Source organism: Felis catus, chromosome D2, assembly GCF_018350175.1.
Source record: "Felis catus isolate Fca126 chromosome D2, F.catus_Fca126_mat1.0, whole genome shotgun sequence".
Lineage (NCBI taxonomy): Eukaryota > Metazoa > Chordata > Mammalia > Carnivora > Felidae > Felis > Felis catus.
In genome coordinates, this window is record NC_058378.1 from 30,857,148 (window position 1) to 30,869,368 (window position 12,221).

The window sequence follows — 12,221 nt, forward strand, 5'->3', positions numbered from 1 at the left end:
GTAAAGTTCTTTGCATAGTGCCAGGCACAGAGTAAATGCTCAATAAATGAATTATTTGTCCTAACAAGGTCTGGAGCGGAGGTAGAACAGGCCAGCCTTCAGAAGAACGGGATCCCCAAAGCTGGCAAGGCGCCAGGTTGAGGGAAGGCTGCAGCCTCGACATAGGGCCACAGGCGGGACTGTAGGCACACTGGGAGCCCCAAGGCAGGACGGGTCCCTTTAGTCTGGGGCAAGTTTTCTCACCCGCAGCGGAAGTGACATTCTTTGCTGTAGGAAGCTGCAGGAGACCAGAAGCAGATTGTTGTAACAATCACAAATGTCTCCAGATATGTCCAACTACCCCCTGGGGTGCAAAACTGCCCCCGCTGGAGAAACCCTGCTCCAGCTGGCACGGCATGACCAGCAGGGGTCAGGGCCAGGACCTCAGCTGCTGGGAGCACAGCAGTCCCGTAGGATCAGATCACGGCTCATAGGACGTTGAACCTGGGCTCACCCTGTGGCTCTTGGCTTCCCCATCCAGGACCAGGACTGGACCCAGGGTCTGGGCGGGGCCAAACCCTCCGGAAAGGGGGAGGAGGGGGCTTACCCGCCCACATGAGAAAGGTGTGGGGTTGAGGGCCGGGCTGTGCTACCCCTGATGACTTTCGTGACCACTGGCTGGAGAGCACAGGCTTCTGGGTAAGAGAGACCTGGTTCAAATCTAGGCTCTGCTGGACAGAAATTAAACCTAACACACACACACACACACACACACACACACACCCCAGACACCGCAAGGAGACCGACCACCTTAGGCACCACAGCAGGCACTCAGTAAATGTTGTCGACTGATTAAATGAATGGATCCTGTGGCAAGCCTCTGTCCTAAAATCCTTGTGTTCATTTTCTCTTGTCTGGAATTTTGCCAGCTTTCTAACACAGGAAACTGTTGACTTCTCAAGGGGAGGAAATGAGTGATTCATCTCCATATCACTAGAGCTTAGCCTGGGGCCTGGTGGATATTAGGTGCTTAGCTAATGAAGTTTTCCTTCCTCAAAGGGTGATGACTATGCCTTCTCTTTCTGGACAGAGCCACAGCCCGACACAGCAAATGACACATGGCAGGCAACTGTCAAATGTTTGTTGAATGAATGAATGAATGAATGAATGAATGAATATACAAAAAATGGTTGAAGAAAGGCATGACCTAGAACACTACTCCAGGATTCTTCTTAGAAGTTCATTGCTACAGGTCCATTCGAGAGGAGCATTGCTTTTTACTTGAAGTAGGTCAGCCATACCCTGGAGAGGACAGTAGTGTCTTCACAGAGGTGGTGGGTGACAGAAATCAGGCAGGAGGAGGAGGGTCTCTGCCGTGGACCTACCCTGGGAACCTCACCACAGGCTGCTGGGCTCACCCCAGGACCTTGGCACAATCTTCATAATCCTCCCTGCTGCAAAAGGCCCAGGGATGGAGTCAGGTGATTTCCCCCTCCCTCCGGCTGTGGTAGTGTGAGCGTGGGATTTATTAGGAAGACCCCTGGCTGGGGAGTCAGGAGACCTGGGTTCTGGCCCCATCCCGATCATCTACCCACACAGTGACTGCCTGGTCACTACCCTCCCTGGGCCGCTGTTTTCCCATCTGTGCAATGAGGACTTGGCGTTGCCTTGGGGTGACCCTGTCCTCTGGTGCCTGGGCCGTGGAACAGGTCAGTCGGCATCGGTGTTACTGAGGAATGGCCAAGCGGCCACCTGGGAGGCCCATCTATAACCGCAAGGCACTGCTGGATCTCGCAAAGCCGGAGGCTCCCAAGCCACCTTCTGACTGCTGGGCACCGAATGGAGCCCTCGCGGAAGCTGCTGCTCTGAAATCCAGTGCTGGCGGGGGCAGGGCCGCAGTGAGGTTTTCCCAGGGCCTGAAGAGTTCAGGGGAAGCACTTAAGGATCGTCACTGACCGGAGAAACATGTCATTTTTATACAACTCCCCTAACGTCTTTCCCTTCCTAAGGTACAGAATCGAGTGACAAACCTGGGTTCTTCCCATTCCTGAAGTGGGGGAGTGGTGGGCCTGGAAGAGATTGACCCAGCCAGCTTCCCTTGCATAAGAGAAAGGAGCCCAAAACAGAGAGATGGGAGGATCTAAAGAGGGGAGACAGAGGCTGAAAGAAAGCTGGGCATGCGGCTGAGGGAGAGGTGTGGAGAGCGGCACTGCAGTGAAGGGCCTGGGTGGAGTAGCTCTGACTTGCTGTGACTCAGTTTCTTTATCTGCCAAGTGGGGGTAATAGAACCTTCTCCATAATAGGGAACACTTAGAATGGTGCCTGGCACCGAGGGAGGACCATGGAGGCGTGTGCCGTGATGATGGCGGTGAGGATGATACAAAAACTCCTGGGGCGCCTGGGTGGCTCAGTCGGTTGAGCGTCCGGCTTCTGCTCAGGTCACGATCTCGCGGTCCGTGAGTTCGAGCCCCGCGTCGGGCTCTGTGCTGACAGCTCAGAGCCTGGAGCCTGCTTCGAATTCTGTGTCTCCCTCTCTCTCTCTGCTCCTCCCCGCTTGTGCTCTGTCTCTCTCTCTCCTTCAAAAATAAATAAAAACACTAAAAAAAAAAAAAATTAAAATAAATAAATAAGTAAAAATTCCTGAAATCTTTTCTTTTTTAATTTTTTTTTAATGTTTGCTTATTTTGGGGAGAGAGAGAGACACACACAGAGTGTGAGCAGGGGAGGGGCAGAGAGAGGGAGACACAGAATCCAAAGCAGGCTCCACGTGCTGAGCTGTCAGCACAGGGCCCGACGTGGGGCTCAGACTCATGAACCGTGAGATCATGACCTGAGCCAAAGTCAGACGCTTAACTGACTGAGCCACCCAGGCGCCCCCAAAACTCGCGGAATCTTTAATAGAATTTCTATCGCTCCGGGGTGGACCCAGCAAATGGCTCTCCCAGGAGCTGGCTGAGTGCCAGCCTCATCGGGCCCGCCTCATGGGGCACACACATGCAGCAGAAAGCCTGCTAGCAGCGGGCTGGGCCTTCGCCATAGCCTGCAGCGCCGGGAGCCGGGGCCCTGTCAGGCCCGGAGGGTGCGGGGCATCTGCCCTCCATGTGGCTAAACCATCCCCAAATTGCCGTGCACTGAACTTTGTCACCAGCCTGCTTCTCATGAGAATGCTTCCCCCAGCCGGGAGGCACGGACTTTCCAGCTGGGCTGGCCCCTCCGGCAAACTGCACTCAGGGGATATTTTCAGATTCTGGGTGACATTCCCCTGCCCCTCTGCCTAATAGGTCCCAGACGCTCCCCTCCTCCCTCAACCTCCCTCCCTCTCGCTGTTCTCAACCACCCCGGCCTGCCTTGGGCCTCTCGGCCCGGTCACTACTCCTCTTGACTTCTTCTTTTCCTAATTTAAAACATTTTGTTCCCCCTTAACGGGATGGCTTGACAGGGGCCAGCATGAAAGAGGCTGTTTCCTCCTGGCCGGACGGAGAGGCAGGCAGATGAAGGCAGAGAGAAGGAAGCCGGCTCTGGGAATGTGAGGAGCAAGGGGGAACTTAAGGAGTCTTTCTTGGCCGAGCATAAAAGACGCAACAGAGTAGCAGCTGTGTTAACGTGGCCAGGTCGCTAGGGGCCCGGCGGACACACCAGGCCCAGCTGCGGATCCCACCGGCCCTGGGGGTCTCATGACTCATGTTCGGCAGACATGCTTTTAGCTCCCTAACTTGCTGCTGCCTCTTCCCCACCTTTCCTCCGCACCCATCCTGCCCCCTCTGTGAATTTGCAATTCTTGGCTGGCATGGGCTATTGCTGAGGCGGGGGGGAGGGGGGCCGGACAGGAGAAGGAGACAAGAGATAAGTGCAGAGGGAGGGAGACCCCTGGGCACAGGAGGGCGCGGAGGAGGAGGGAGCGGGCAGCAGACCCAGGAGGGTAGAAACGCCTGACTCACCCGCTTAACAGAAACCAGGCCAGAGGGACATCAGGCAGGGAACCTAGCGAGAAATGTCGTTCGCCCCTGCTGCTTCCTGCTTGTTTTCCCTTGCATGTCATGGGAGCGTGGAGAGGACAAGGAGCCTGCTAATAACCATCATCTCCTGAGGTTCTGTCGCACAGCTGGCCTTTGGCCGTGTTGCCTTGGTGCCCACGGCGGCCCTGTGTCCTGGAAAGCAGCCGCGTGCCCAGGTTGGGGCGGGAAGCGAGAGGGGGCTATTCTCGGGAAGTTAGGGCCCCAGCCGGGCTGCGCCTGGGGCCCAGACCTCTGGATTTCTCATCCAATAATGCAAATATGGAGATGAAATAAAGGGGGAAGAGATTATATCGGTGAAAGTGGGCCAGGAAAATACAAACTCCAAAGACCAGATGGAATCCCCTCGGCCGAAGAATTTTTGGATGCTGCTTCTAAGGCAGCTCTGCCTGTCCTTCCAGCAGGGACACTGACCCTGGCCTTTTCTCTGTCTCTTTCAGGACCTCCTGTAAGTAACTCCAGCCGCCGCCCGGTCTTGCACATCTGAAAGGCCCTGCTCCCTGCTGGTAACCCGGGCCCCGGGTGGGGGAACCGACAGCCGGCCCCACTGTCTTCCAGGGGCGCCCCTGGACCTTCCTCTGCAGAAGCCTGCGGGGTCCCTCCAGAATGTTGACACGGGGAAGGAGGCCGCCATTTTGCCTTCCAACCACTTCTGCACCTCTCAGGGCGAGACAATGGCGGCTCCGGGGGCAAAGTAGGTCCCAATTTCAATCTGAAAGGCTGGCTTGCCCCATTGTCAGCCCAGCTCCTTTGTCCCCAGAAGAAGCAACTGGACTCAAAGAAGCTCCGGGTATTAGCAAGAAGAAAGAGATAATCTCTTCTCAGTTCGGGTCCTTGAAAGGTCTCCTGGCCTTTCGGTAAACAGGCCAGCGCGTGGTGGCTCTGAGCGTGGACTTCTCCTGAGGACGTGCTGTCCACGCTGCTGGGTGGCAGCTCCATTCTGGCCCACTTACCTTGGGCGGGTGGTCGTGGCTGTTGGTGGTGGTGTTTTGATGTAGGGGATCAATTTCAGTGGGCTGGGTTGGGAGACAATACCAGTTCCAGCTTGTCAGGCTTCTTCCCCTGGCGTCGCCCTAAGGCCCAGGGCGGGGCAAGGGAGCCCAGTCATTTCCAGAGAACCTGAGAAGAGCCCAAAGAGCCTGGCTCCCCGAAGTAATGGATCCAGAGAATAGGAGCACGTCTGCTTTGAGGGCAGCATCTGATACCTGGACAAAAGGCCCAGAGGTTGCCGGGGGAGCTGGGGATGGGAGTGGAAAGGGCGGAGCCCTCACATCAGATCTTTGTCAAGGTTCCCCAAAGCTGCTCTATGCTCACCCTTCCTCAGAGCAGCCGCTGCCACACCGGTTTCCCTCTCGGTCTGTCCTGCGAGAGCGGCCGGCCCGATTTGCCGGAAGACCATTATTTGCTATTCCGTCGGGTCCCGAAAGGCACATTGAACCCGCGCTGACGGCCCTGCCCCGCTCTCTGACGGCCGGGTTACAGAGGGAGGAAAATCGTGTCAGTCTCTGAAAGCAGGGGGATGATTTATCGTGGCATGTTTTAGATGTCAGATCTCAATTCCTGTCATCAATCTTCCAAAATAAACTCCACCATAGGAAACTTCAACAGACCACCTGCTGGAAATGGGCTGCTTTCCCCCCTCTTCTTTTTGACGAAGCCAAAAAGAGTCCTCGCTTCCCCCACTCCTCGGGCCTCCCCCCCCACACCCGGCCCCACGGCTGGGCTGACCCGCCAGCGGCAGCTCTGGGTCCCTGCCCTCACCAGAAATGCCGCTTTCTGAGAGCCCCTGCCGGCCTCGCCCCCAGACCGTACCCAGCCAGAGCAGGTGCTCCCACCCCCAGGGGGGTCTGCACAGCATCTGTGTGTGTCTTACACCTTCCCTCAACTCTGGTTGAAACCACAAGGAGGAAACGGGAAGCTGGCCAGGGTGGGAATCGCCTCCTAGCCCTGTTCTGTCTGCTTCCTGCAAAGGAAGAATCCTGTTGAGGAAGGCAAGAGATAGGGAGATAGATGGCAGCTGGTCACAAACCTGTCCCCACCCTCTGAGTGTCTCTTTGGAACCCCTCCTGGGGTCGCTCTGGACTCCAGTTGGAAGACCCAGGCTCCCGTGGGCACGGGATGGCCAGTGCCCGGAGAACACAACCACGGAGGATGGATTTAAGTAGCAGCAGGAGTCACTTAAGTGGTAGAAACCTTGTAGTTACCGCTACTCCACTCCTTGTGTCCATGGCAGACATTGCTAATCAATCAGGAGGCTTCTTAGCATAATGCTTGACTCAGTCACTACCAATCCACTGGAGTCTGCACTCAAGCTGACACCTGCTGGCCATGCCTGCTGTGGATTTCAGAGAGAACTTCTTAATGGAGGCTGTGAGATCGAAACAGATGACAGAGGGAAGTAGGGAGGTGTCTTTCTCCGGAGAAATACAGGGAAATATGTGATGGCCAGCTGCTACCCTGACTGAAGGTGATCCTTGCTGAAATACTAGCTAACCCTTGGTACACGTTTGTAAGGAGGCAGCCTGATATAGTGATTACAAGCATGGACGGTGGCACCAGACTGCCTGGGTCCAAATCCTGGCTCTTCTAATCGTGTAACCTCGGGCAAGCTGATCTGTAAAATGGGGATAGTAATAGTATGTGACTCTTCTAGGAATTGTGAGGAATATATATGCAATTGTACGTGCGTGCGTGTGTGTGTGTGTGTGTGTGTGTGTATTTTCTTCCAGTTGGAATATATTAACGCATCTAAATCCTTGGTGATCCACAAAGATTCCAAGAAGCTGTTAATTTTAAGGGGGAAATGATTAGTCCGTGAGCTTTCATTATTGATGATTTCATACATTTCCACCCACCTTATTCTAGAAACTATTTCAGGGTGATTTACAAACTGGACACGGAAATAGTGGAGGAGGGTGGAGAGCAGAGGCACGAAAGCAAAAGGATCCAGAGCTGATGCCACCACAATACCCTGGGCAGGACGAGCCGCTGCCTTGGCTCCGGGCTTCCTGGTGCTCAGAGCAAAGAGGAAAGAAAGCAGGGTTGTTGAAGGCACACGAGTGAAACACAGCTTCTCCTGGTACTGAGACCCAAGAGAAGTCCCTTCCGTGTGCAAACGAGGTAGGAGGAGTAGGTAGTTGGGACACAGGAGCGGTAGGTGAAAGTGGTAGGTCCCTCCTGTCCCTGTTTGGGGTAGATCGTGAGGTTGGAAACCGTCGGCCCATTCCCTCCCCCTGGGGTGTGAGGCGGCGACTGCCCGGCTTCCTGTGACATCAGGCCCAGGCAGTGCAGAAGTGACAGGAAGAGGGTATGGGCGCAGGGCTAAAAGCCCTGGGGTGAGGAGGACATTTGGCGGCTGAGCTGTGTTTGTGGGGGGCCCGGGAAAGAAGGAGGCGGAGTTCCCAGGTTTGGAGCATCGCCCGCAGGTTCCTTCATCCACCAAGAACTCGGCACTCCTCGAGGCACTAGAGACACATCCGTGAACAACACAGAAAAATCCCAGCCTCGGGAGCTTATGTTTTAGTGCCGTGGGGGCAAAATCAAGCGCAGTGAACACATGGGGACAGGCCCTGCGCCCGTGCGTGCCGTTACCCAGCATTCCCCAGGGACTCCCTGACTGGGCCCCACCTTGGTTCTCTAGGAGGGAGTCACTGCCCCACCGCCTCCGGGATGTCCTCAGGAGCAAGGGCCGGAGCAGGTGACTTACTCCCAGTGCTGCCTGGCTTTGTCCGAGCCCTGCAGCAGAAGGATTCGTCTTCCAGTGAGCACCCTGAGACCCACCCCTGGTCGTGCTTTGGGTTTTGCGCGAAGAGCAGGATGTCTAGAAGGAGAGAACCCACATCTGGTAGCTAAGCCTCGGCAGGGAGAAACCGAAGCCAGCTCCACGTACCTCCTGCCCGTGCTCTTCTCTAATTGTCGTAATCGCCAGCATTTATTTAGCACTGTTGTGTGCCAGCCCCTGTGCTATCCATACATTATCTCATTTAATCCTAAGAAGCAGCTATAATTGTTCTCCCATTTACAAGATGAGGAAACTGAGACCCAGGGAGGCCCGGCAGCTCGCTTATGGCGCCGACCGCGACGTGGCAGAACCGGGATTTGAGCACAGACAGGCTGACTCCGGAACCCATGTTTGTGACTCAGTCCTATTGTGTCTGTTACCGTCTCTCCTGGACTCCGTGTCCCAGCCATGCCAGGGCCGCCTTTCAGTTCCAGAAGCCCTCGCCAGGTGTTTCCTTCCCTTTACAAGGTGCTACGTGATGCCCCGAGGCAGCTACTTGAGCAGTTTCTCTGCCACCCTCTTGTAGCAGACCCATCTGGAAGCTGAGTGCCGGAACAAAAAAGACATGATTTTCTTGGAATTTGCTTCGTTCCTGAACTCTGCATATTGCAATTATTAGCACTAATATACATGTTGTCGAATGTCTCCCGCTTTTCGGTGAGATTTCGGATCTATTACATGGAGCCTTTAGTCTATGCCCCGAATTGTGCTAGACAGGAGCACTAGGAAAATAGGAATAAAGGGTTTGAGAAGGACACTGATGTGGTCCGTGAGGACAGGCTCCTGGAGCCACACGGGGTCCCGTGTATGAGGGGGACCAGGTTCCTGCCTCATGCCCTGCCCCCGACTCATCATGGAGAGGTCTGATGCTGGTTGGAGGCATCAGAGGAAGGAAGTCCTGCCTCCTCCGCCATCCCAACAGAGGGGAAGAGGCCCCCCGGGGTGCCGCCCCCTCTCCCACCCCCTCGCTCCCTGGTCATGCCCCCTGGAGCCAGAAGATGCATCTCCTGGAGGACCGGCTTCGTCGGAGCAGGCATCTGACTTCTTCTATGTGGTAGAATGGGGAAGAACGAGCCCCGACCCCCTCGGGCCCTTTCCCAGGCCAGAGCCAGCACGCAGGCCTGGCCGACAGCATATCGCACTGACTGAGACCAAAAGGCTCAAAGGAAGGGGATGTGGTGGTGAGGCCCACAGCCTTAATGATCCTTGAGTGATGAGAGGCAGAGACACGGGAGGTGACATTCGTGTCTTTCTTTTCCTTGCACCTACCCTGGGCCTGGAGGAGACCTCTATGAATGAGTGAATGAATGAATGAATGAATAAATACTAGAACTGAAAGGAAGCTTAGTAATCAAGGCCCTACCTTCGTTTTGCTCATAAAATAACAGAGGTTCCTAGAGCACGAGTGACGTCAAGGTCACACAGCTGGCTGGGCAGGGTGGAATGCTTAGATAATTACCATCCCTTGACCTTTGTAAACCTCACTCTTTCCCGCTTTATTTCAGGGTCCCGCTGGAAGACCCGGCCTCCCAGTAAGTAGTTTGCATTTCTTCCTTCCTTTGTGTCTCTCTCGCCTGCTCTCCTCCACTAAGGGCTGGCTAGGTTGGGTGGCTGTTTCCCTCCAAGCGTATCTGGGTGAGAGGCCTCTGTCCAGTCTCGAAAACTTCTCCTGGGGCCCCAAGCAGGCAGATGACAGCATGAAGGCCCTTCTAAGGCTGGACCCGACCTCTAGACTGAAGGCCCGCTAAGGGGATGCTGGAAGGGGAGGCAGCTCGCTGGCCTTCCTGGGTATCCTGCCTACCAGCTTAGCTTAAGACCGCTGTCTCTCCTTTGTCCTAGGACCTCTGGTAAGAGTAGACTCAAAAACTTTGTTTCCCCTCCCCGCCAGTTACCATTTCTGAATGCTAGAGAGGTTGTGCCAAGGAACCCTGGGGACTTTGGAATAAGAGGGGAAGAAATACTAATAGCCCTCTCTTACTGAGATCCTAATACATGCCAGGCACTATGCTAATCACTCTTCATATATTTGATTCGGTCAACGACTCAGTGAAATGGCTATTAGTATACCCATTTTATAGCCGAGGAAACTGAGACCCAGAGAGGTAAAATACCTTGTCCAGTTGTCCAAGCTTCAGTGGAGACCTGTGGGGGGGCCCATGTTATCACACACCATTTCATACCTGTTTCCCGTAGTCTCTGCTTGACGTTTGAGAACGTTTGAAGTCTTCACAGACATTGCTCTGCGCGATGTGGCCTGGGGCAGAGATGCGTTGAGTACTAGATATCATGGGGCCTCAGATGTCTGGTGAGTCAGGCAAGATGCTGGAGCCAGGCAGAGGGCCAAGGTGGGGTATGGAGGGTGAACGAGGGCTGGCACCGGGCTGCCCTCTCTCCCTTGCGCCAGGGGCCGCATCCCTTGGAGTCCAGACCCTCCTGTGCATCCCAGTTTCTCCTCTTTTAGACATAAATTACGCTGTAGCCTCTTGACTAATCCAGCAGCTTCTAGGATTCATGTCCAGCAAGTGACTTTCTTAATGAAATGCATGTGGGAGAGTGTTCGGCCTTGAAAATGGAAACTCTCCCAGTTAAGTGTGAGCCCCGGAGCAAAGAAGGACGGGTCAGTCGGTCCCGTGAAACCCAAGGAGGGGAAAAATCAGATGACTGGGGAGAACGTGGGCAGACTTTGTTTTTTTCTGACAACTTCCACCTTTAAAAAGCATTTGGGGGCAGTTCACAGAGCAGGGGCTGCTTCACAGAGTTCCCAGTCTCTGGCCCTTCCATGCCTGTCCCTAACCCGAGCATTTTATGGCCAGGACTGCAAAGAACATTAGTTTTAAAAAAGAAACAAAAAGAAACCAGTACACACGTCCTGCAATATCACTCAAAAGCCCAAGAGTGAGGGGGCCGTGGGGGGTGGCACGGCCAGTGTCCAGCAGGCCCTGGTGTCCTCAGCAGGAAGGGCGGGCCACTCGTCCACGGAGGGAACCTGGGAACGACCCACGAAAAGATTTGCTGCTCCCAGCCCCTTGTCAAATGCAAACAGTGTGATGTACCGACACGCTTATAAAATTCCCTTGCCCGCGGCCATGCTGGGCTCACTAGCTGTAGACTCCGTTTATGCGACACTCACCAGGTGCCACGTCCTGGGAGAAGGCTTTCCCGGGACCCCATTTCATGGCGTCCTCCCAGCAGCCCCGTGAGAGAGAGACACGGGTGCTCAAGGAGGCTACAAAAACAGATCCAGGCTTATAACCGACACTGCTGCCCCACCACTCTTGCAAAGGGTGAAAGTTTTACTGGAGACCCCGTTGGCCTGTGTGTGTGACAAGGACCTGACTTCAGAGCCGCATGCTGTTCTCTGTGCGTCCACACACATCTTGAGATGCTAGCTGTCCCTCAAGGCATTTTGCCTCGGGGGGGTCAGCAGATGCAGAATCACCCCAGAAATGCCCACCCCCTTCAAGGAAGCCGCAAGCCCAGCTGTCTCCTGCCTAGGAAGCCGGGGCAGACACCATCTAATTTTTGGCCCCCGTTGCTTTCCGTCCTTCCGGACTCGTAGCAAACCGCAGGCCCCGCCCCAGGTTTCATGATGTCTTCACACATGCGACTGCAAAAAAATATTTTCTAGCAAGAAGGAGAGGAACAAAACTTACTAAGCAGATTTCCAGAGTGAGAAGATGTAACCCCTGGCTACAAAACACAGTGGTTCCCTCCGAGCAGCTCACATCTGTGATGCAGGCACATCCCCATGGCTCACCGTCCTTCCCGTCCCTGCTGGGGGTGCAGAAAGGGCATGGAGAAGGGCTCCTTCATAACCTTCTCAGACAGAGCGCCTGGGGAGGAGCCAGGGGACATGGGCACTGCGCCCCAGCTCTAGCACAGATAAACCTGTCACGTGGGGCCACCACTTACCCTACTCTGGGCCTTGGAGTTGAACTGGTCAAGGATATGGCCCATCCTGGCCATAGCTGGAAGAGATTGTGACAGCAGAAGTCTAAGAGAGGAAGGGCCTTAGACCCCTTATGAAACACATAGGGAAACGGAGGCTCAGGCCAGGGACCAGACTCCTGCATTAGTGCACTTTCCACAGCACCGTGCCCGATGGGGTGGCTGCCTGCCCAACAGTCCTTGGGGGCTGAATGGGCAACTTCACCCACATGACCCCTGGCCATCATCCCAGTTGCCTATGTAAAGCAGGTGTGGGGTGCACAGCTGGCCCACGGGGTCCTTTATATGCTGGCCCGGCTCCAGCCACATCTAATCGTTTCTGCCTCCTTTGTCAGGGGGACAAAGGTGCCATTGGGATTCCTGGACGTGTGGTGAGTTGGCGCATTCGTACCTGCTTGGGTGGCCATTGCTTGCTTCTTCATGCTGGCCTGTCCTCCAAACCATGGCAGTGTCCCCAGCCCCAAGGAGGGGGTCAGGCCTCTGTCTCCCCCTACCCAGGC

The 12,221-nt window shown here is 55.1% G+C and overlaps 1 protein-coding gene across 28 annotated transcripts in view; it reads left to right on the forward strand.

Annotated features, from left to right (window-relative positions):
* COL13A1 (collagen type XIII alpha 1 chain) overlaps positions 1-12,221 on the forward strand; it is a 147,841-nt gene that overhangs the window by 57,967 nt on the left and 77,653 nt on the right. For 24 of the 28 annotated variants that reach the window (XM_045040075.1, XM_045040085.1, XM_045040080.1 and 21 more), the window contains exons 3-5: positions 4,433-4,440; positions 9,279-9,305; positions 12,057-12,092. In XM_045040075.1, coding sequence (XP_044896010.1) covers positions 4,433-4,440; positions 9,279-9,305; positions 12,057-12,092 — 71 coding nt within the window. The remainder of the gene's footprint in view (positions 1-4,432; positions 4,441-9,278; positions 9,306-12,056; positions 12,093-12,221) is intronic. The other 4 variants (XM_045040077.1, XM_045040081.1, XM_045040091.1 and 1 more) reach the window with 1 other exon arrangement.